The 22,424-nt window shown below is 41.0% G+C and overlaps 1 protein-coding gene across 4 annotated transcripts in view; it reads right to left on the bottom strand.

The window, feature by feature from the left end:
* The window catches only part of FOCAD (focadhesin), a 198,662-nt gene that overhangs the window by 137,185 nt on the left and 39,053 nt on the right, over positions 1 to 22,424 (bottom strand). For all 4 annotated transcript variants that reach the window (XM_038401155.2, XM_038401156.2, XM_043514362.1 and 1 more), the window contains 6 exons: positions 21,558 to 21,659; positions 16,398 to 16,602; positions 9,066 to 9,272; positions 7,632 to 7,719; positions 6,672 to 6,874; positions 974 to 1,231 (listed from right to left, as the gene is read on the bottom strand). In XM_038401155.2, the coding sequence (XP_038257083.1) occupies positions 974 to 1,231; positions 6,672 to 6,874; positions 7,632 to 7,719; positions 9,066 to 9,272; positions 16,398 to 16,602; positions 21,558 to 21,659 (1,063 nt within the window). The remainder of the gene's footprint in view (positions 1 to 973; positions 1,232 to 6,671; positions 6,875 to 7,631; positions 7,720 to 9,065; positions 9,273 to 16,397; positions 16,603 to 21,557; positions 21,660 to 22,424) is intronic.

Here is a 22,424-nt window from a genome sequence, read left to right as displayed (position 1 = left end):
TGGCTTAGTAGACTTTTCTCATTTTTCTTGCATTGTATTCTTCATATATATTGGGTAAGACTACAAATAAAAGTCATTTTTCTAACCTTGCACAGCTTACAACTAAAAAAAGAAGAGAAAAAATCTAAAAAGGGAGATCATTACAAAAAAGTGAATGTGCTGAAGCATAAACACCTTATAATTTGGAAAACCTTTTTCTAATTAAAGTTTCAAAAGTTACCACAAAAATATGCTCAACACCATTTTGGACTTAGTCCCCAGAACATTCAAATACACATATAGCTAAAAGCATATACTACTACTTTGCACTTCCATAACAGTTCGTATTAAAGGTCTCACAATGTTTCACAAACTTTAGTTAATCCTACTACTTCCCCTGAGAGATTAGCCCCCTTTTACAGACTGGAAAAATTGCAACACTACTGGACCAAATTCACACAGCAAGTTGATGACGGAACCAGGAAGAGAAGACATATCTCCCACTTCCTCATGATATGCTCTAAATATTAAACCAGTGAAAACAAATGGCTTAATTCTCCATCATGTCACACCAATATTAGACTGACATAACACCACTTCCAACACCGTAACAATTTAATAACAATGTTTTTATAGCTTCAGTGATTCACTACTTATAAACGGTAAATTCAAGACTGTCACCACTATGCAGCCACCAGAATGAAAAAGTCACAACTCTCAGAACTCATTCTTGGAAAGAGGCTATTTTGGTTTATTTTTTAAAAACCTTATTTTATTGCATTCCACACCCTGAAAAACATTCCTCAAAAACTAAAAACTCTTCAGTTACTGCACAGCAGTAAAAGATCTGTCTCTTCACCAACATTAAATAAAAAAAGCTAGTGAGCGATTTTACACAGACACAAAGAGCACTTTAAGCACACCACCCATATGCACTCAATGAACACTGCTGTTGGAAACACAACAGAGCAATCCATTAACGGTCAGATTTTACCTGAGAGGAATCTGCCTTGGCTATGTCCACAGCAGCACTCAGTACTCCACGAAGACTCTCTCCATTTTCTTGAACCAGGAGGTAAGCAAGTAGAAGGAAAACGTGAGTGGGGACTTGATTCATAATAGGTAGCAGTGATTTAATGGAAGACAACCAGGTAGATACCGCAGACTTCTCTTTCATGTGTTCTAGGATCCTCCAGGTTGTATACAATAAATTATACGTAGTGGTTATAGGAAAGATGACCTTGCAGGATGACTGGAAAACGCAGACAAATAAGTATTATGAATGATTAAGTCCAAACCTTGAAAAATAAAGTAAGAAATCCAAATTTTGCCGACCTAAACTTTTCATTTGAGATACCCTATTCCTTAAAGAAAAAAAAATTAAATCAAATCATCACCAACTCTCTCTTTACTTGCTTGTCCATGGGTTCTGTCACTAAAGAGCAACATGATTCAAATTCACTGTTTTGAAGTTCCCCTCTCTGATTAGCAGCAATCATCACTATTCCTGCTGGTAATTATGGTTCTATTTCCCAGCTGAAGTGGAGAAAATGAAACAGGAGTATATTAAAAGTACCTTTTTCTGACAAAGTGCCTACCATTTTGGAGACTGCCTCATGTTGTTTAAACTGCCAGGTTATGAATTGAAAGAGAAAATGTAAGTTACTCGTGACGTGTTATGCTTTTGGTTTGCTTTTTAGCATTTCATCCAGCTTTGGACAATAATACTAAACTAATCACTGTTATTTTTTAGTTCTCATGTTCCAGCACAGGTGTGGTTGTGTAATATTTGGGTTGGAAATAACAGGGGAAGATTACAATCCCAAGAAGAATCTGTTAGATATTTCTTTTTTTAAATCACTGAAAAGTTTCAATGCATATTAGAGTTAATTAAAAGACAACACTAATTCAGAACCTAAACTACCTGACATTTTTTATTAAAACTGGATTCTCTTATAAAAGGAAATGTTTTCCAAGTGGTCTTCCATACCCAAATCTAGATTATAACTGAGAGGCAGCCTTAGGGGAGGAAGCATTTAGATGCAATATATTTTATATATGAAGCAAGGAAGGAAGGAATTTGAAAGGATGTTTCCAGCTGGAAACTAGAAATTGACCCATAATTCAGACTCAGTCAGGGACAGGACCTGTTCACCCTTGAATTTCCAAGTGAAAGAGAGATTCTGTATGAGCAGCCATAGCAGTTCTACATAAATCTTCACACCTTAACTTTAATCACATTGTTTAATGTAATGTAAATTTATTTTGATTAATGAGAATTACAATATCCCTGTACTTTAAATGACCTTTTTATAATAGCATTTAAATTAGAATTAACTCTTACTCCAATATTTATTCCATCAGTTATTGTATGCAAAAAATTCAACAACCTGCAACCCACTGTCCCTTTCTCGGATGAGATTACTTAGAAACAAATTCTCCCCTCAGATGCACCCATTTACTTCAGCTGTTGTCACAGAGGCTGATTTAAAATCAGAATGTGGCCTGATGAGGAAGTTCAGGATCAGTAGGGTCTATTGTTAGGGGCCTGATCCAGCAAGATATTGGCTTATTCAGCTCCCTCAGGCATCTGAAAATCCCTAAGAAGCAATTTCACCATAGCTGAAACCAATACAATACCAATACTAGAATTGAGGGGTATAGGTGGTTATACCCACACCTCAAATTTCTCACTACTGCAAGTTGAATAAAGGAAAATAAATGCTTTAAAAAAGCTGGAACACCCTAAGTTTTTTGGGGTTTAGAAAGGAAAAATATATAATCACTGCCATTCCAGTCTGAGGATTGCCCTGGACAGAAATCTAGCTGGGCAACTTCCACGAGAACTGTGCCAGCACTAACAGAAAATATACCCCCTTACTGGCAGAGACAGATCAGTTTTGTTGTTGCATTTTTCAAAATATTTGAAAAAACAAAACCAGAGTTCAAGCATGTTTTCTACTGAATCCGGTGATTCAGATACTGTTCTCTGGAGATATGTTTGTTTTCCTTACCATTAAACAGCAGGAACAGTATTAACCTACACAGTCATATAACATTTTCTCCTAATGACTTACTCCCTTTCTGACACATTGCTCTCTTGGGAAGAGAGGGGAGGGAGTCTCAGCATTTAATCGGAACAATTTCATTTGTATTTCTGCATTTCACTGAAATGAACAATGACTGTGGTGGTGGTAATTCTACATAATAACTATATGCAGTGGAGCTGGAAAAATACAAGCTCTTACAGCACTGTATGTTACCATGATTCTCCTCCCCTCTAGAGAATCATGTCCCTTTCCCCTCCACATTTTTTGGGAGTGCTATTGTTCATTCACAGAAAATTTGCCAGCAAAGTTTAGTCATGGCTAGCATTAACATTCAGCAGCTCAGTATTTGTTTACTGCGCTCTGACAATGTATATTGAGGTCTGACAATATGTTCCATGTTGCACTGTGTAAAGACTATGACAGGACCACCTGTCCCAAGGGTTTACAATCTCATTTAGACAGACAGTACAGACACAGCATACATGTGCCAGTACCTTTTACTAAATGAAGTAACTGTTCAGTTGTATGTCATAGTAGTAAAGGACATAACTAATGAAGATTCTTATGTCTTAAGTGGTAAAGGCTTGTGCTGTCAGAGAAAGAGGATTCAAGTTGTAGCCCCACGTTGCTACGATTTGTGAGCAGCAAAGCAGAAGTCAAGTAGTTGTAAGTGCCCACAAACTGGTTACAATATACTAGGTGGGCAAAGAAGAATCTTTTTTCATGTTTAGTATTCATTGATTGAAAAATCGTGTCTGCAGTGGCTCATTACTGAGGCTTCACTGAATGAGAGAATTTATAGGAGTATGAATGGAGAGAGGATTCTGGTTCAGAGGGGATAGCCCAGAAAAAGACTCAAAGAGGCACGAGAGAAAGATAAATGGAGATGGTAAAGTTGGGCAGAGCAAAGGGGAATTCTCTGATTGCAAGCCCTGGAGGCAAGGACTGTTATTTTTATACAGCATCTGCCATACTGGAGTTCTAATCCTTATAGGGATCTCTGAGTATTAGGGCAGTCTGTTTTTTAAATCACAAGAAGAAAAGAGAGCAGAATATCAGGCACGAGCAGAGTTAAGTAAAGCCTTGAGGGCCTGTACTAGGAACCTCACTGATATAAGAGGTGACAGTTGCCAGTTAAGGATCAAAGAGGGGATAGGATGTGGTCTGGAAGGGAAAATGCGATTCACAAAAGCATTCTGGGTGGACTGGAGGACAGAAATTAGAAGCTCAGAGACCTAGCAAATTAGAGAAGTTGAGGCAAGAGATGCAGATGACACTGATAAAGGTTTTCCCTGTAGGAACAGAGCATAAAGCATGAAAAGTACACATGTGGAAAGTCTATTGAAGATTATATTTTGTTAGAGATTTGACCCTGGTGCACAAATTCATCAAGCACTGTGGGAACACTAAAAAAATCTACATTTCTGGTCCTAAAGTTAAGGAATATCATATCATCATGACACTATTTAAGCCCATAGTGCATCCACACCTTGAATACTGCATGCAGTTCTGGTCACCCCATCTCAAAAAAGATACAGCAGAAATGGAAAAGGTACAGAGAAGGGCAACACAAATGATTAGGGGTATGAAACAGCTTCCATATGAGGAGAGATTAAAAACACTGGACTGTTCAGCTTAGAAAAGAGATGACTAAGGGGGAATATGATAGAGGACTGTAAAGTCATGAAGAGTGTGGAGAAAGTGAATAAGGAAATGTTATTTACCCCTTGACATAACACAAGAACCAGGGTTTTTCCAATGAAATTAATAGGCAGCAGCTTTAAAACAAAGAAGTAGTGCTTCTGCACACAACACACAGTCAGCCTGTGGAACTTGTTACCAGGGGATGTTGTGATGGCCAAAACTATACATGGATTCTAAAAAGAATGGGACAAGTTCATGGACAATAGACCTATCAATGGCCATTAGCAACCCTATGCTCTGGATGTTCCTAAGCCTCTGACTGCCAGAGGCTGGGACAGGGGGGAAATCACTTGATAATTGACCTGTTCTGTTCATTTCCTTTGAAGCATCTGGCACTGGCCACTGTCAGAAGACAGAATACTGAGCTAAATGGACCATTGGTCTGACTCAGTAGGGCCATTCTTATGGTTTTTAAAAGCTACAGGTTATCACACATCTCCATAGCTCATCAGCCAGTATAGTAATAAGGTTTCTTGAGCCTTGAGGAGAAAATCTGGGATACAAGTCCTTAAAAAATCTCCCCTAGGAAGATCTAGAGAGCTATCCTCTAAGATAAATGGATATTAGATGCAGAAACCAGAAGAAATGCTATGTTTTGCTGTCTCAAATGCACCACCAACCTGACTAATCTCCAGAAACAGTTGAAAACAGCTGTAAAGAGGCAAATGGAGCCTAACTTCTACAGTGCTGAGGATGTGGCGGGCAGCTCTCACCTATCCGCAGAACACTTGCATGGAGATTTTCTAAAGGAGGCTGGATAGTCATCTGTCTTGAATGATTTAGACAACAAATCCTGCATCTTGGCAGGGGGTTAGACTTGATGACCTTTGTGGTCCCTTCTAACCCTATGATTCTATGAACACATGGATAGAGTCTAGAGGAGAGCAACAATAATGATAAAGGATTTTGAAAACCTTTGAAAGGTTAAAAGAAACAGGCATGTTTAGTCTTGACAAAAGTATACTGAGGGTGGACCTGAAAACAGTGATCAGGTCTGTTAAGGGCTATTATAAAGAGGATGGTGGTCAGTTGCCCTCCATGTCCACTGAAGGTAGGACAAGAAGTAATAGGCTTAATCTATAGGAAGGGAGCTTTAGGTTAGATACCAGGAAAAACTTTCTAACTATAAGAGTAGCTAAGCACTGGAACAGGTTTCCAAGGAAGATGGTGGAAATCCTCAGCACTGGAAGTTTTTAAGAACAGGCTGGACAAATACTTGTCAGCGACAATCTAGTTTACTTGATCCTGTCTCAGTGCAGGAGGCTGAACTTGATAACTCCTCAAGGTCCCTTCCAGACCTACATTTCTATGATTCTGTGCGGGAGGGAGTTCTCTGGCTCAAGATCATGTATCAGTAAATAAGAGGGGAGCAACAGTAAGTACAAAAAGATTCCAAGATGATCAGTTGACACCATAAAAGGTGGTACTTTTATGCCCCCTTTGCCTTTGTTCTCCCTCCCTTCCCCAACAAAGTGGAAAGAGAAGAAAAAAGAGTGGTGGCTGATGAGACTATACTGTTACAAAAAGGGGATGAATAAGAGTACCATAAGCAAGAGTCTGAAGGAGGCAAAAGTTTTGCGTTCTATTGAGCGCTGCTATTTGGCTAACAGCACAGGATGAAGATGTCTTTATACCTTTACATCTGTATGAGCTGATATAAGACAAAAAAAACAAACAAAAAACAAAAACAAAAAAAAAACACCATACAGGTAGAAACGATGCCCAAGAGCAAAATTAGTTTTTGCTGCCTTTCTAGTACTTCCCATTTTACTCATCTTTAATACACGTTTTGACAGTTTCCATGTCAAGTTTAAAAACACACACCCCACCTTTAGAAGTCTCTAACGTAAATTACTGTATGTAACACAGAGAAACTGTTATATTCCCCCTAACCCAATCTGCCCCAAAAGAAAGGAAAAGCCTCAATTAAACCTTTACCAATTTCTTTTTATCCTTTATGCCCTCCTGCTGTACCATTTCCAAAAGATTTATAGCCAGCTGTTGCCTAGTGGGGCCAGAATCTTCCTCTGATATGCAGTCCTCAACTGCTGTTGAAGATAAGATCTGCAACACAGGCATCACCAAGATGATGGCTGTGGCTGGAATTTTCTGAGTTTCTGTACAGGAAAGGAGCTTGCAAGCTATTTGAGCAAGAGAAAAAAATTAGGTGGAAAAAAGAGTTATGCTTTTCAGTATGACATACACATTTTCTAGCAAACGCTCTGGTCAAGCACTGTAACAGTCCCCAAAAGAGTTGCAATATATATACACACACACACATATACACACACACACATACATTATACTGCTACAGTGCAAACTACTTTCCTGATAAGGACCACATCACCAAATTTACATTTCATGCCCTTTATACCAAGCCACCTGAGCACCTTACATCAATAAACACAGAAATGGAATATAACAGAACCCCCTGCTTGTTAATGTATCAGCAGGAAAAGTCTATTCTCTATTACTAAACCAATAAGTCAAAAGCCCAGCCAAACAAATAAGCTATATGCTGTGCCCTCAGGATTGTCAAACATGAGATCAGAAGAACTGTCAGAAGTAACAGGTTCAGGAAGCCTGAACCCTGTGCTAAGGCTATCCTGCTGCTGGCTAGAAAAATTTACACCCCGATACAAAGGAAGAACAAGCCAGCAGATGCTAACATCCATGACAGGAAACAGGAGGGGGGGGGGAAATCTGTTTTCGCCTTTGGCTCCACCAGATCAAACTTTTATTTTTTAACAAAAAGTTACAGCTTAATACAATGAGCATTCCAATCACTGCATCTAACTTCAAAGACTGACTACAAAAAGACAATGTCTTCAATTTAAGGAAACAAAACAAACAGGAAACCACGATCTTGGAAACTGGATATTCCATGTAGAACTTTACCTAGATTTAAGATGGGTTTCTGCTGACATGCTGGAGATTGTAGCAGAAGTAAACCTAATCCAATTATGGCCTGTTCAACTGGAAAGTCCTGAAAAGATAGAAAAAAAAATGTTGTTTGAAGACTTCAGTTTTGAGCCAGATGGGGTGTGAAATAAACAAATATATCAATATTGCATGTCTTTTTTATGCACACAGTATATACTGAACACAGTGTACCTGTTCAAACCTCGTAATTTAAAAGCAGCAACCTTTCAATAAAGATAATAACTGGAAGCATGAGCTCCAATACAAGTCAAGTCTTATTAAATAGCCACAAGACTCTGATTAGTTTCTCTATAATTTGGTTTAAACTATACCGGCAAGCTCCCTACACAACAGTCTACATTGAATCTAACCAGTCAGCACTAAAACATAGTAGTTGATATATGGGGACTTCATAATTTTAAATTTTCTGGCTTTTTAGTTTTGCAATGAAGAAACAACAACAACAACAAAATTAAACCCAGGCTTCATATATCTACCATAAGCAAACACTATGGTAAAAGCCTTATTAGTTTAGATAAAACAGTTCAATGTCTATGTACTCTACATAGGCCTAGAGATCTTCAAAAATGGGTGCCTAAAATTAGGCTCCTAAAACCATATTCTAAGGACCTAAATAAGTACCTGGATGTCTAAAGTGCAAAGCATCCTCTGTTGGTGTCAGTAGGATCTTCTGGATAATCTGCATTTTTTAAAAACCTGTGCTGGCAATTTTATCCATAGTACACAAATTTCTGTAAAAATACTGGGCCTGAAGCAGTGAAATTCACAGACAGTGGCAATCTGAACTCTACAATGGTCAAACTCTGCTCCTAGATCATGTTTCTAATAGGATGGAGCGATTTTCTCTAGGTAGCAAAAAACTTGTGTCTCTTCAAAATAAAACTACTTCAACATTAATAATGAAAAGCTATTTGACTTCCAATACACTAAAAGTTATTGTGAACTGTTTTAGACATATAGCCCAATCTTTTCAAAAATGCATTAAGGCCATATTTAGACACCGAAGGCTGAGATTTAAAAAGCACCTATGCAACTTAGGAGCCCAAGTCCCATTGATTTGAAACTGCAAACCCTGATTGAGGATTACAGCCTAATCAAAACATTTCAGATTTCTAACTTGTAAAAGTTCAATATATTGGAAGATGGTGCTTGCTGCAAATACAGAACATGCTATTTGCTTATGAATTTTTTATTAACTTACTGTTGGTCTCACAGGGAGGATAATGAGAACCTTTGATTGACTTTTTCAGCACAGATGAGCATTTTAAACAAAGTTTCTTAGCAAGAAAAAATAACTGCATATATAGATCCACTTTGAAAGACCACCTTTAAAATGGCAACAATCTTTCCATTTAATGTAACTTTTTGTATCTTCTCCCAAATTCTTACCTCTTGCAAGAGCTCAACATTTTGCTCTATTAAGCAAATTGTAGATGAACATTCCCCTGTCACATTCAGACAAATCTCACAGAAACACAGAATCTGCAGACAAAGCTGGGATAACTGGACTTTCCAAAAAACAGGGTACCGAAGCAGACTGTGGAATAATTCTTCTAGAAAGAACAATGCTTCCGTTATTTGTGGCAAGTCCTTTATCTGTAGAGAAAAAGAGATAGCTTACACATACACACACACTTTTTTATTTATTTTCCTTCTCCGTTACATGGTGTGTGAAATAGTTTCAATTTCTATAGCTGGCCTTAAGAGTTGTGTAACTTTTCATTCCAAACTTTTCTAAGAACCTTGCAAAAAACATATTCAGAGATAAACTAACAACCCTAACTTTCTATGCCTGATGGCAGGATCAGCCTTGAAACAGACAAGCCTATCTGCAGTTTGAAACTCAGCAGTAAAATCAGACAAAAACAAAGAATTAACAAGCACTGCCCTTTTCCTTAAGAGGGACAACAGGCAGACATCCTTGGTTTTGGGTCCTTCATTCCTGATTTGCTACTGCATGCAATTCAATTCCTGAGCTTCTCTGGGTTAGTGATTGCCAAATACAACAAGTGGTGCAAAGGTTTTCTAATACTGAAATTTTCTTATTATTGAGATTCCCCCTCCCCCCCAATCACTTTTCTTAGTATCTAACCTTGATTCCAACTTCAGTCTTCAGAGGTAGCAAGTCAGTATCTTATTCCCCTGAAGTACCATGTAAGTTTATGTATAGAAAAAAATTGTATTCTAGTGTCTTGACCAAAAGCGTCATTCTATATTTGGAAGCAGTGCAGAAGAGGATTCAAATGGCAGGGTTCCTCAATAGGTTAATGTGTTAGGAAAGATGTTCTGCTCTTGCAAATTCCAATTCCAACCAAACCCAGCTGTTCTGATCAATATTCTGGAGCTGCCGTTATGAATAAGGTTTTGATCTCACCCACATTGGTATTTATTCCAAAGGATTAAGAACAATGAACCATCTGCTCTAATCAGGAGCCTTGTGTCTGCTGAATTCATCAAGAGGAAAGTCTGCAAGTGACCAGCTGAACCTTTCACCAGTGGTTGCCACCATAAGACAACAAAATGATTACAAAGTGTTTCAGCATTTATGCAATACACAGTAGCAGGACTAAACGAGGAGCTAGATAAAGAAAGGATAAAAAGGGCTTGGGGATCATAGGAAGAAGAAAGGACAGGTTATGAAAACAAGCTTATGAGTTCTTGGGCCAAAGATTTTCCTAGCTGCAGTGAAAGACACACTCTGGACCAGGGGACAGTGAAGAGAAGTAAAGCTTAGTATACATTTAAGAAAATAAAAGTGATTTCTAGCAAAACAGAGTTCACTCCTATAGTTGTGTGTTTTGGTTTTTGGGGAATAAAACAGGTTCATAACTATTTTTCTGAGAAGTTTTCTGCGTCCCTTTTGAAGTCTATTAGCATCCTACAATCTTTAATGTGTTTATCCTCACTGCATCTAATATTCCCATTTTACAGACACGGAACTAAGGCACAAAGAGACTACGGCCATGTCTACACTACAAAATTATTTGTGTCGTCATACAGTCACCACAGTTATTAAATTATTGTGTACACACACTTGGCTCCTTGTGTTGGTGGTGCGTGTCCTCAAGAGGAGCACTTGTATCAATTGTATTGTCAGTCTGAGGATTATGGGATGCTCCTGAAAGCCAGTAACAGTCAACATAAACAATGCAGTGTCTACGCTGACAGTGTGTCAATCCAATTATATTGACAGTGACTCTACACCACTCGGGGAGAGGGTGATACTACATAGGCACAGAGAGGCACTTACATGGATGGGATCCAAATTTACGAGAAAACTCTTCCACAGATAGGTCAATGCAAGGCAGCTTACGTTGACCTAACCATGAAGCACAGACCAGACCTAAGGCAGTTGCCAAAGATCTCCCAGGAAGTCTGTGATGAAACAAGGAAGTCCCTCCCGCATCTCCTGAGTCTCAGGCTTGCAACCTAAACGCTGGTCCATTCTTCCCCTCTTTTCCTCAATGAGCTATGCTGAGATTTTGAAAGAGGCCCAAGACAATTAGGCACCCTACTTTGCATTTAATTTCAGTGAGAGGTAGGCCCCTCTGACAATCTCAGCCTACACAGAGTACAGTTGTGCCTTCCGGTACACAGTCCCACTGGCTTCAGAGAATGTCACACTTATTTACATAATGGCAGAATTTGTGTTCTTATTAAAACACAAGAACTTTGTATACCCCATTTCACATTTTAAAACCAACCCATCCAATTTCAAGTGTTATGAGTTTTCTCAAAACAGGTCATTATGTTGAGAACTAGCTGTAAAAAACAGTTACCTACCTTTCATAACTGTTGTTCTTCAAGATGTGTTGCTCACGTTCATTACACTCTAGATGCGTGCGTGCCCACGTGCGCAGCCGTCTGAGATTTTTGCCTTAGCGGTACTAGTAGGGCAGGCTATTGTGCCCTGTGGAGTACTGCACTCATGCCTCGGAATATCAAGCGCTGCCGGCCCTACACCCTCTCTGTTCCTTCTTGCTGACAACTCCGACGGAGGGGCAGGAGGGCGGGAAATAGAATGATCATGAGCAACACATCTCTAAGAACAACAGTTACGAAAGGTAGGTAACCATTTTTTTTCTTTGAATACTTGTTCATGTCGATTCCATTCTAGGTGACTCACAAGCAGAACCAATGGAGGTGGGCTCGGAGTTCACAGTCTTGCAGTACTGCTCTGCCAAAGCCAGCATAATCTTGACCCTGCTGAGTCACCGCATAGTGTAACGCGAAAGTGTAGACAGATGACCAGGTCGCGGCACGACAGATCTCTTGGATCAACACCTACACCAGGAAGGCTGATTATAATGCCTGCATCCTAGTTGAATGAGCTGTCACGATCGCCGGTGGGGACACCTTTGCCAGCTCATAGCAAAAACAGATATAGGCTGTGATCCAAAACGAGATTCTCTGGGCTGACACTGGGCAACCTTTCATCCTGTCAGTGACGGCAGGCTTTGGATAAAAGGACTGGTAAGTAAATGTCTTGACCAATGTGGAACTGGGAGATGACCTTGGGCAGAAAGGTAGGGTGCAGAGGCAGCTATACTTGTCCTTATAGAAGACCAGATTGGGTGGCTCCAACGTTAGCATTCTGATCTCAGACACTCTATGGGCTGAAGTTATAGTGACCAAGGAGGAGACCTTCCAGGAGAATGGCAGGAGGAAGCAGGAAGCTACATCCTCTTGGACTGGTGGCTGGAAGGGTTCGAAGGGAGGACCCGTGAGCCTCGACAGCACAAGATTCAGGTCCCAAGAGGGGACCAAGTCTCACACATGCGGGTAAAGGCACACTAGATCTTTTAAAAAGTGCACTGTCATGGGATGGGAGAAGACCAACTAGCCTTGAAACTGAGGGTGGAATGCTAAAATGGTCTCTAGGTGTACCTTGATCGAAGATGGCAACAGACCCTGAAGTTTAAGGTGCAATAAATAGTCCAGGATGTCCTGCAGCTGGGCCTCTTCTGCACAAATGTGTCGGTCCGAGGCCCAACACATGAACCGCTTCCACTTTGCCACATAGGTAGCCATGGTGGATAGTTTTCTGCTGCCCAGCAAAACCTGTTGGACACCAGTGGAACACTCCTGTTCATCCATACTCAGCCACGCAGCAGCCAAGCCGTCAAGTGCAGTGATGCCAGGTTCAGGTGCAGCAGGTTGCCATGATTCTGGGACAGCAGATCCAGCCAAAGAGGTAGCTGCAATGGGGTGGCTGCTGAGAGACTCAGCAGCATGGCGAACCAGTGATGACGAGGCCATACTGGGGCTATGAGGATAACAGATGTTATGTCTTGTTTCACTTTCAGCAATACCTTGTGGATGAACAGTACAGGCGAGAAGGCGTACATCAGCGCTCCCGACCACAGAATCAGGAAGGCGTCCGACAGGGAACCCTTGTCCTTGCCCCACAGACAACAGAACAGATGACACTTTCTGTTATGCCTGGACATAAATAGGTCCACCCTGGGAGTCCCCCACCTGCGGAAGATTAAGCAGACCACCTCCGGATGAAGCGACCATTCATGGCGATACGAGAAGGTCCTGCTGAGGCGATCTGCCAGGATGTTCCTGGTTCCAGGCAGGTGGGCATCCTAGACACAAAATGGCATCCTACACACAAAAGTCCCAGAGGCTGAGCGTCTCCTGACAAAGGACCGAAAACCTGGCATTGCCCTGCCTGTTATGTAATGCATCACAGCTGTACTGTCCGTCAGGACTTGAACCTTCCTGCCAGGTGGGGGCAAGAACACCTGGTAGGCCAGGAAATCTGCTCTGAGCTCCATGACGTTCATATGAAGAGTCAGATCACTGTGAAGCCGGTGGACCTGGGTGTTGAGCTTGCCCAGATGGCGATATGATGACCAAAATTAGCATCTCTTCTCATAGATCCCGGACGAGGCTGGCAGGGTCTTGGCAGTGGCGGTGGTCGGAAGGGCTTTCTGGATGATTGTGGCGTGTGCTTGCCCAACAAGCGAATGGTGGCCCTCGTGTCCTTCAACCCGTGCAGCCTGGCATCCGTCTGATCTGAGAACAGACCAACTCCATCAAAGGGGAGGTCCTGGATCAAGGCCTGCATCTCCTCGGAGAGACCTGCTATCTGGAGCCAGGAGCTGCTTCGCATGACCACCGCCAGTGTGACCACCCTTGCTGCCAAGTCTGATCTGCAGAGAACATCTGGCCACCGCAGTACCCTTCTCCACCAGAGTGCCAAACTCTTGGGCCAGTCCCAGAGGGATGGATTAAATCTGTACCGGCCCAGCAGGGCCTGATGGTTTGCCACCCAAAATTTCAGGCTGGCGGTTGAATAAATAAATAGTTTCTTAGCCTCTGTTTTTGGGAGTCGAGGAGGTGGGGACCTGTTTTGTCTTTTTCATTGGTGGCAGATACAACCAGCGAACCTGGGGGTGGGAGGGTATAAAGGTATTCAAAACCTTTGGCCTGCACAAAGCACTTTTTCTCAGCCCGTTTTGAGGTGAGTGGAATGAAGGGGCAGGGTCTGCCACAAGGCCGTGGCTATCTCGAGGACCCCCTCATATACAGGCAAGGCAACCCGGGTGGGCATAAAGGCCGAGAGAACATTGGAGAGTGTCCTCCTGCTCTGCCACTTCCTGTACCTCAAGTCCAAAGTTCTCGGCCATATGCCGGAGAAGGGCTTGATGTTCCCTAAAGTCTGGAAGGTCCCAAGACTGCCTTGTCTGGGGATGACAAGGAAGACTGGACTGCTGGTGGGGGTGCTGAGGTCTCAACCACCGTCACAGAAGGCGGCTTTGGGGTGGGCACAGGTTCCTCCACCCCGGCTTTTGGTACCGGGCCCAGTGCCAATGGGGCCACCAACCAATGCAGCCACCAAGGAGTGCTACAAAGGAGGCATCATCACAACCAGTATACCTCATGCACTTCAATAAGGCCACTGCGCTGGCCACTGGCCGTGTTGCCATTCTGGTGCCGGAGACAAGGGACCCAGTGCCCAATCACACCGATGAGACCTTGACGATGGGCTGAACTGACCCTCCGTACCAGAGGAACCACCTTCCGATGACCAGGGAGGAACCGACAATGCCTGCTACCGACGACCATTGCACAGGCGTAACTGAACAATAACTGTAGCATGGAGAGCAGTACCGGTGCTGGGGAGACCGGTGCTGAAGAGACCAGTACCGGGACGAGGAACTTTCCCACTGTGTTGGTGATCGGGCCCAATGCGTAGAGGATGACCATCGAGAGAGTGAGCAGTGCCAGGAATAGTAAGGGGAGCATCAACCCCATGCCGGTCAGTAGCACTGAGGGGATCTGGAAGTTTGCCTGGGCAATCAACAACGCGATTGGGATCTGCCCCGGGATTCCAGACACAGCAGAGAAGATCAACATCTTCTGTCCGGTGACCAGCGTGGTTCTCCTGCTCCTGAGGGATTTTAAGGGTGGGCTTGCCCTCGTGGGTGACCTTAGTCGGGTTCTGCAGCACTGGCGTCTTCATCGGAGCAGGTGGAGACCTATGCTCTCTCTGTGCCTGGGGAGCCTGGGATGATGAAAGTGCAGGCAGGAGTGTGGGTCCCATACTGCTCCCAGGAGACAGGGGCAGATCTTTAAGAGGGCTGGGAGCCCCAGCTGGGGAGGCATGATCACATGGCCCCGGAGTAGCCTGGCGGGCAGGCCCAGGTCCCTTGCTAGATAACCCCTGGGCCTTCTTGCTCAGTGCCAGGGAGCACTTCTTGGCTTCTTCTTCAGCCGCGGCGAACAATGCCAGGAGGAGTTTGGTGCCAGTGAAGCACTGTGCATGGAGGCTGAGGCACTCGGTGCGACCTGTCTGGACGGCTTGGAAGCCGGGCAGAGGGCGGAGTCCATTAGGAGAGCCCTGAGACCGATATCCTGCTCCTTTTGGATGCAGGGCTGAAAGTTTTTGCAGATCCGGCACCACTCCTTAACACGTGACTCCCCGAAGAACTTAAGGCAGCTGCCATGGGGGTCACTCACAGGCATAGGCCTGCTGCAGTCCGAGCAGGGCTTAAACCTGGGAGACCAGGGCATGCCCCCCCTGGGGCAAAGTCCTGCTGGGACCCTAACTACTAACTAACACTTAACTATCAAATGCAAACTATGTAAAACGGCTCTAAGGCGTGAAGTTCAGAATGGTAGAAACTGCTAGCTCTTGCTAAGCAAGAAAAGCGCTCTGACTGACCACCACGGGTGGTAAGAAGGAACTGAGAGGGCACAGGGCCAGTGGTGCCTGATATACCGCCGAGTGAGCGTGGCACTCCAGAGGATGCAACAGCCAGCCCTAAGGGGAACCGCTAAGGCAAATATTGATGATGGCCGCGCACGTGGGTGCGTGCACACCTAGATGGAATCAACATGAGCAAGTACTCCAAGAAGAACAGCAGACTGTGATTGGTTCAGAAGAATAACATTCTCTCTCTCACATGCTGCTCTCCCAGCTTAAACTGTATACAAGGTCATCAGCATCATTAGTTACTATCACACACAACACTTGTTTCCAATTAAACCTTGCATGGTCAGATTTGATCACTTAAAAAAATTATATTACCTTCCCTGAGAAAACCAGACTTATCAGTTCTGGATTTCCAAGCTGCTGATCAAATCTAGTTTGTGGGAGTTGGAATGCAGCATTGCATGTGAACACACAAAAGAGTAATACAATAACAAAGCTGCTTTAACTAAGTTTATTTGCAGAAGACAGGGGCCAAGCATTAAATTAATTTTTACCTGAAAATGTGGAATCAAGTCACAAAGCAGCTGAAGAGTACGGTGTTCTAGTGTAGAAGGTGCCTCTTTGTTCTCAGGACCATGTGGCTGAAGTAAGATTTTAAGTAGACCCATTCGCAGTTCCGCATTCTCCCCCAATTGGGACGGTTCACAATATAGGTATCTTAAAAACGGGGTCATTATACAGACACATGAACTCTGTGCCCTGCATTTCAAAAATAAGTTTTCTGAGACCGCTTACTAGTAAAAGTCAGCAAACAGTGAAACCCAAGCAACATAACATTCACAGCCTCAATAGGTATCAACATTGTGCAGGATGTATACTAATTATGAGAAGACACCATGAGAGTCATTGCTAAATCTCACAATAAGTAGTAACAATTTGATTTACTGGCACAGAACAATATAACGAGCTCTTGTATAGTAAAGGTGCAATTAAAGTGCATTGCCAATATACTTACTCTGTACTGCTGCATGAATAACACCTCACTTTAGACTCTCATATATTGCAATGGCATTTTATATTTGATTTTTTTTGCTCAACAATTTAGAAAGCTATTTTCTGTGCTAAATGTCATCATAGATATTGCTGTACCAAATTATGTGGTATCTGGATAATGTTGTTCAGAAATACAATTATAAAATCTGATTATTCATCACTATAAACCAAACACAAAATAACTTATTGTTTGAAAGTTACCACACCAACAGTGATCAAAACACAGTACTGCTTCAACAAGCATTGCTGCCGGGCAAAGAGAGTATCACTGTATTGTTTTATTGGATTCACTTTGCTAGAAACTCACAACTACACATTTTAAAAAAATATCCAATTGTTGATCCATTTATGATTCGGTCTCAAAACTCGGAATCACAATACTGGTTACAATGCCCAGATATTGTTAAATAATTAAGTACCTCCAGAAATCGTGTCTCATTCATGTCTCCAAAAAGTCAGTAATATATCTGGATCACTATATTCTAGATCTATGATTTTATGCTATAAAAGCCTTGGGATAAAAAGTGGCAGGAAGAACAACAGGACAAGTGGGTTCTTCCAAAGAATGCAGCTATTGTCAAAAAAAATTAATCAGTTGTCGCTCCATATTCCCATTCATCACACAAAATACCTACTATACACCTAAATATATACTAAATACCATATAAAATAAAGTGTTTCTAGCACCTTCTAATGTTGCTGAAAATTTTATCATTGATTTCAGTGGGAGGATCAGGGCCATAATAATTATGCATTCAATCTAAACCCTACTGAAGTTAAATCAGAATTTCTCCACTGACTTCCAAGTAATTTGAATCAGGACTCAACTCCCTGAGAGGTTATGAAGAGCTATCTGTGGTTTTACCCTTCTGCATACATTTTAAAATACTCTATTATGATTTCAATACTGGAGAATGCATGTATTCGTGACAGAACACATTCATTACACATTGACTTCAGTGAGAGTTTTGCCTCAGTAAAAATTGTGGGATTCAACCAAAAATGAAATACATTTTAAAATCTTCTGTAGTTATCTGCAAGAAATATTTTTTTTTAATTTTAATTAATTATAAATCTCTAGCTCCAGCTCTAGGTGTTACTACAGTAGGTCAGAAAATTTCAAATAAAAAAAAAAAACTTTCCCATGAAAAACAATGTCAAATTTTCACAATGCCTCCCTGTTTTCTGAGCTCCTTGAATAACAACAGTCATTAACATTTTAATAGATCAATATCAACTGAATTCCCAAACAGCCATACTATCTCCTCCAGTCACACCCACATCACCATCAGGCCATCCCGAGTGGGAAGAAAAAAAAAATACAACTGAAACAAAACACTAAGACCCTGAATGTGCAAACTCTTATTCATCCACTCAACTTTACATATGTGACTAGTCCTGCTGACTTCAGTAAGGGTATGCAGGATTACGCTTAAGGAAACAGACAGGCCTTATACCTTAAGAGTGAAATCCTGGTCCCGCTGAAGTCAATGGGAGTTTTGCCACAGACTTCAATGGGGTCAAGGTTTCACACTTTTTCTGCTGCCCATTCAACAACAGATTATATCACATCCACTTATGACAGGATTCTTTATGAATACTGAATTGTAAAGTGACTGGAGGATCTGTCTTTCTAATATTTTGTTTTAAAATGAATCAACCTTTTTAATTTGACATCAACTTAAAACTCAAACTTTTGTTTGAAGATTCCTTAACTTCTATTACAAGTAACACCTAAATTCATAAAATAAAGAGAATAAAGAGAAAAATATTTATATTGAAAAATATTTCTCTTACCCCAGTTGTCTACTTTCTACAACAGAGCACTATATATGTTATTAATTTCATTGCATTACTAGTCAGTTCCCCTGTTTGTGAGAGTCTTTCACAAAGCAATAGAGAAAAGACATTTTTAAAAATATAGGGAAATATGTTTTGTAAAACTACAAAAAATGGCCAGTAGGATAGGGGCTGGTATAATACTTGATAGTACTTTAAACTCATTTTTCAAGATTAGATTTCTATTTGACAGTGTCCTTTTAGCTCTTCAAGTATACATAAATGGTATGGGTCTTTTTTTAAACAGACCATTTTTATAAGGCGGCGGCTTTGCAATTCAATTTTTTAAATAAAAAAGCAAGCATCTTCAAAAGCTACCATTTAAAATCACTATCATTTAAACTTAACAGGAAAAATGGCTTGTAGCTATGGTACTAGGTTGCTGCACAATCCCAGAAGAAAAGCTCCCATTTTACCTGCAATGAAGTCATGTTGTATAAAAGATATTCATGGACCTTGTCATTGGACAGACTGTGCTGTTTTACAGCTTTAGCCATTAAAATGTAAGCAATTGCCAAGTTATCACACAGTGACGTTTGAGATTAACACAGTTTCCCCAGCCACATATTAGCAGGCACCTCTGATACTTCTGTGGTAATGCTTTGCAAATGTTGACTTTTAAATGGCCTTCTGTTCAGCATATTCTTTCCCAAAAGAATAAAGTTGTAGTAAGAAAAATATCAACACTGAAGAAAGCAAAAAACTCCTAGAAACACATGAATTGCCACACCAGAACACACCAACTGTTCATCTATTCCAGTATCCTGTTTAACAGCAACAGTACCAGGCACCTCAAAGGAAAGTATCTGAAACCCACCCTGGACAATAACAGAGTAACCTGCCCATATGTATTCATGCCTCATTACCAGTTGGAGAACACTTCAATCTCTCTGGTCACTCGATCACAGACCTAAGAGTGGTTATACTTCAACAAAAAAGCTTCAAAAACAGACTCCAACGAGAGACTGCTGAATTGGAATTAATTTGCAAACTGGATACAATTAACTTAGGCTTGAATAGAGACTGGGAATGGATGAGTCATTACACAAAGTAAAACTATTTCCCCATGTTTCAGAGTAGCAGCCGTGTTAGTCTGTATTCGCAAAAAGAAAAGGAGTACTTGTGGCACCTTAGAGACTAACAAATTTATTAGAGCATAAGCTTTCGTGAGCTACATGCATCCGATGAAGTGAGCAGCTCACGAAAGCTTATGCTCTAATAAATTTGTTAGTCTCTAAGGTGCCACAAGTACTCCTTTTCTATTTCCCCATGGTATTTCTCCCCCCCACCCCACCCCCCACTGTTCCTCTGATATTCTTGTTAACTGCTGGAATTAGCCTACCTGCTTGTCACCATGGAAGGTTTTCCTCCTTTCCCCCCCCTGCTGTGGGTGATGGCTTATCTTAAGTGATCACTCTCCTTACAGTGTGTATGATAAACCCATTGTTTCATGTTCTCTGTGTGTGTGTATATAAATCTCTCCTCTGTTTTTTCCACCAAATGCATCCGATGAAGTGAGCTGTAGCTCACGAAAGCTTATGCTCTAATAAATTTGTTAGTCTCTAAGGTGCCACAAGTACTCCTTTTCTTTTTGCGAATACAGACTAACACGGCTGCTACTCTGAAACCTGTCATTATTGGGCAGGTGGCTTGAGGGTTAATACTCCGACTTTTTACTTAGGTATCTAATATAGAGGATTTTCTCATTGCCCTTGTAAATAGCTACTCTTTTTCTAAGTCTGTCTGAGCTCTTGGACTCAATGACAATGTCATGGACAGCAAGTTCCACAGATTCATTATGGGTTGTGTAAAACAAAAACATAATTGCTATTATCAGATTTAAATGTGAATGAACTGAACATCCTCCTGTGCTTATGTTATGAGAAAGGTACATAGGAACTTCTGGTTTACCTTGTCTATATCATTCACTATTTTGTTTAACTCATGTCCCAGCTTGTCTCCTTTCTAAACTAAGCAGTCCCAATCCTCCAAAATACAAATTTTGTATCCATTCAAAAGCCAACTGGCCAATTAACATAGGGAAATAATTTTTTGGTTGATTTAGTGAACTATCAGTGTTTCCATTAACATCCTCACTGTAGTGGATTTTCTGCCTGGGCTAGACCATTTCTGTGACAATCTTCCAAAGTTATACTTGATATTTGGTTTCATAACTACATGGTCCATAACAAAAGAGAATTAAATTTTTTAATTCAAAGTTTTCATCCAACAATGACCTTTTTTCAGAAACTACATTATTCATGAAAAATTAGTGACTTTTTCAAATTGAAGGCATCATCCAAAACATCAAAATTGTTATCAAAAATTCAGATACCATTTCCACAGCATTTTGAATAACTTTTACAATAACTATTTTGATTAAGAACTTTAGCAATTTTAGATATTTAGAAATTTTCCAACACTCGGAAACAAAAAACTCTGAAATATAATTTTTGGCCAAAAAAAACCCATTTTTCAACCAGCTCTAACTAAGACTATGTATTATTCAAAGAAATGTAACAGTATGTCTACACAGCGAAGAACAAGCTGCATCTAGCCCATGCCAGCCAACTCAGGCTCGAGGGGCTGTTTCATTGCTGTGTTAAATTCCAGCCTCGGGCTGCAGCCTGGACTCTGGGAACCCTCCACCCCACAGGGATTTTCTTTGCTGTTTAAACATACCCTAAGAGACTTTTGTTGTTCTTTTTTAAAAATATACATCCATGTACTTTACCCTGTAACTTCAGCAAGCACTTCTTTGTGGAATTTGTTTATATCTGTTGAACATGTACTAACAATTGAATTGTATTTGTTTTTTTTACCTCTCTGGACATTGCTGGAAAAATACTGTTATCTGCTGCAAGAGAACTGGCCAGCAATCAGGTCTGTTTTCAAGAACAGTGATCAGTGGATGAGGAGGATACCTGAAACAGAGAAATCGTATTTGGATCTGTAATGCAGGAGGCAAACACGTGAGGTAACGATCTTCAAAATAATAGCTGTAGATGTACAAAATTTAACCCCTGCCTTTATCAATTTCCTTCACAAGTTTCATCAAGATACTAAACATCAAACTAGTATAATTTTTGGGATCCCCTGGAAACAATATTCAAATGAACTGCTTTTTAGATACAGATTTAGGCAAAGACTTTTTCCATAGAGTGCTTATAGCTAAATTAATATGCCCATAAATAGGTGCCTAAAATCATGTAATTTATTTAAATACAGACAGAGGGGGAGATTTTCAGAAAGACACAGGTATGTTAGGTGCCTAACACTCATTGCTGTTCAGTGGGAGTTGGATGCCTAACTACCCTTTGTGTCTTTGAAAGTCTCCCTCCACAATCCTGTCTTTAGGATCTCATATTTTAAATTCTTCGTCTTTATCATCATAGAGCACCTTTCATACTAAAGGGATTCTTAAAGACTGTCTAAAGCAATGTACTTGGATACCAGAAGTGCACCAACTGATTAACCCATAAAAGGAGCCATTATCTGCTCAACAATAAGTGTCACACATACCGCAGGATATTAAAACATATTTTATTACCAAGTACAACAAAGGAGCTCACAATGTATAGGGGGGTATTAAACCTCTCCCCAATTAAGGGGAGGCCTCCCCAAAATTAAGATACTAGCCCAAAATACTCTGAAATGCTTCAGGTACCTCAATAAGCTACAAATGACAA

The sequence above is a fragment of the Dermochelys coriacea genome, chromosome 5 (genome assembly GCF_009764565.3).
Source record: "Dermochelys coriacea isolate rDerCor1 chromosome 5, rDerCor1.pri.v4, whole genome shotgun sequence".
Taxonomy (NCBI): domain Eukaryota; kingdom Metazoa; phylum Chordata; order Testudines; family Dermochelyidae; genus Dermochelys; species Dermochelys coriacea.
This window is presented reverse-complemented; position numbering and strand designations above follow the sequence as displayed.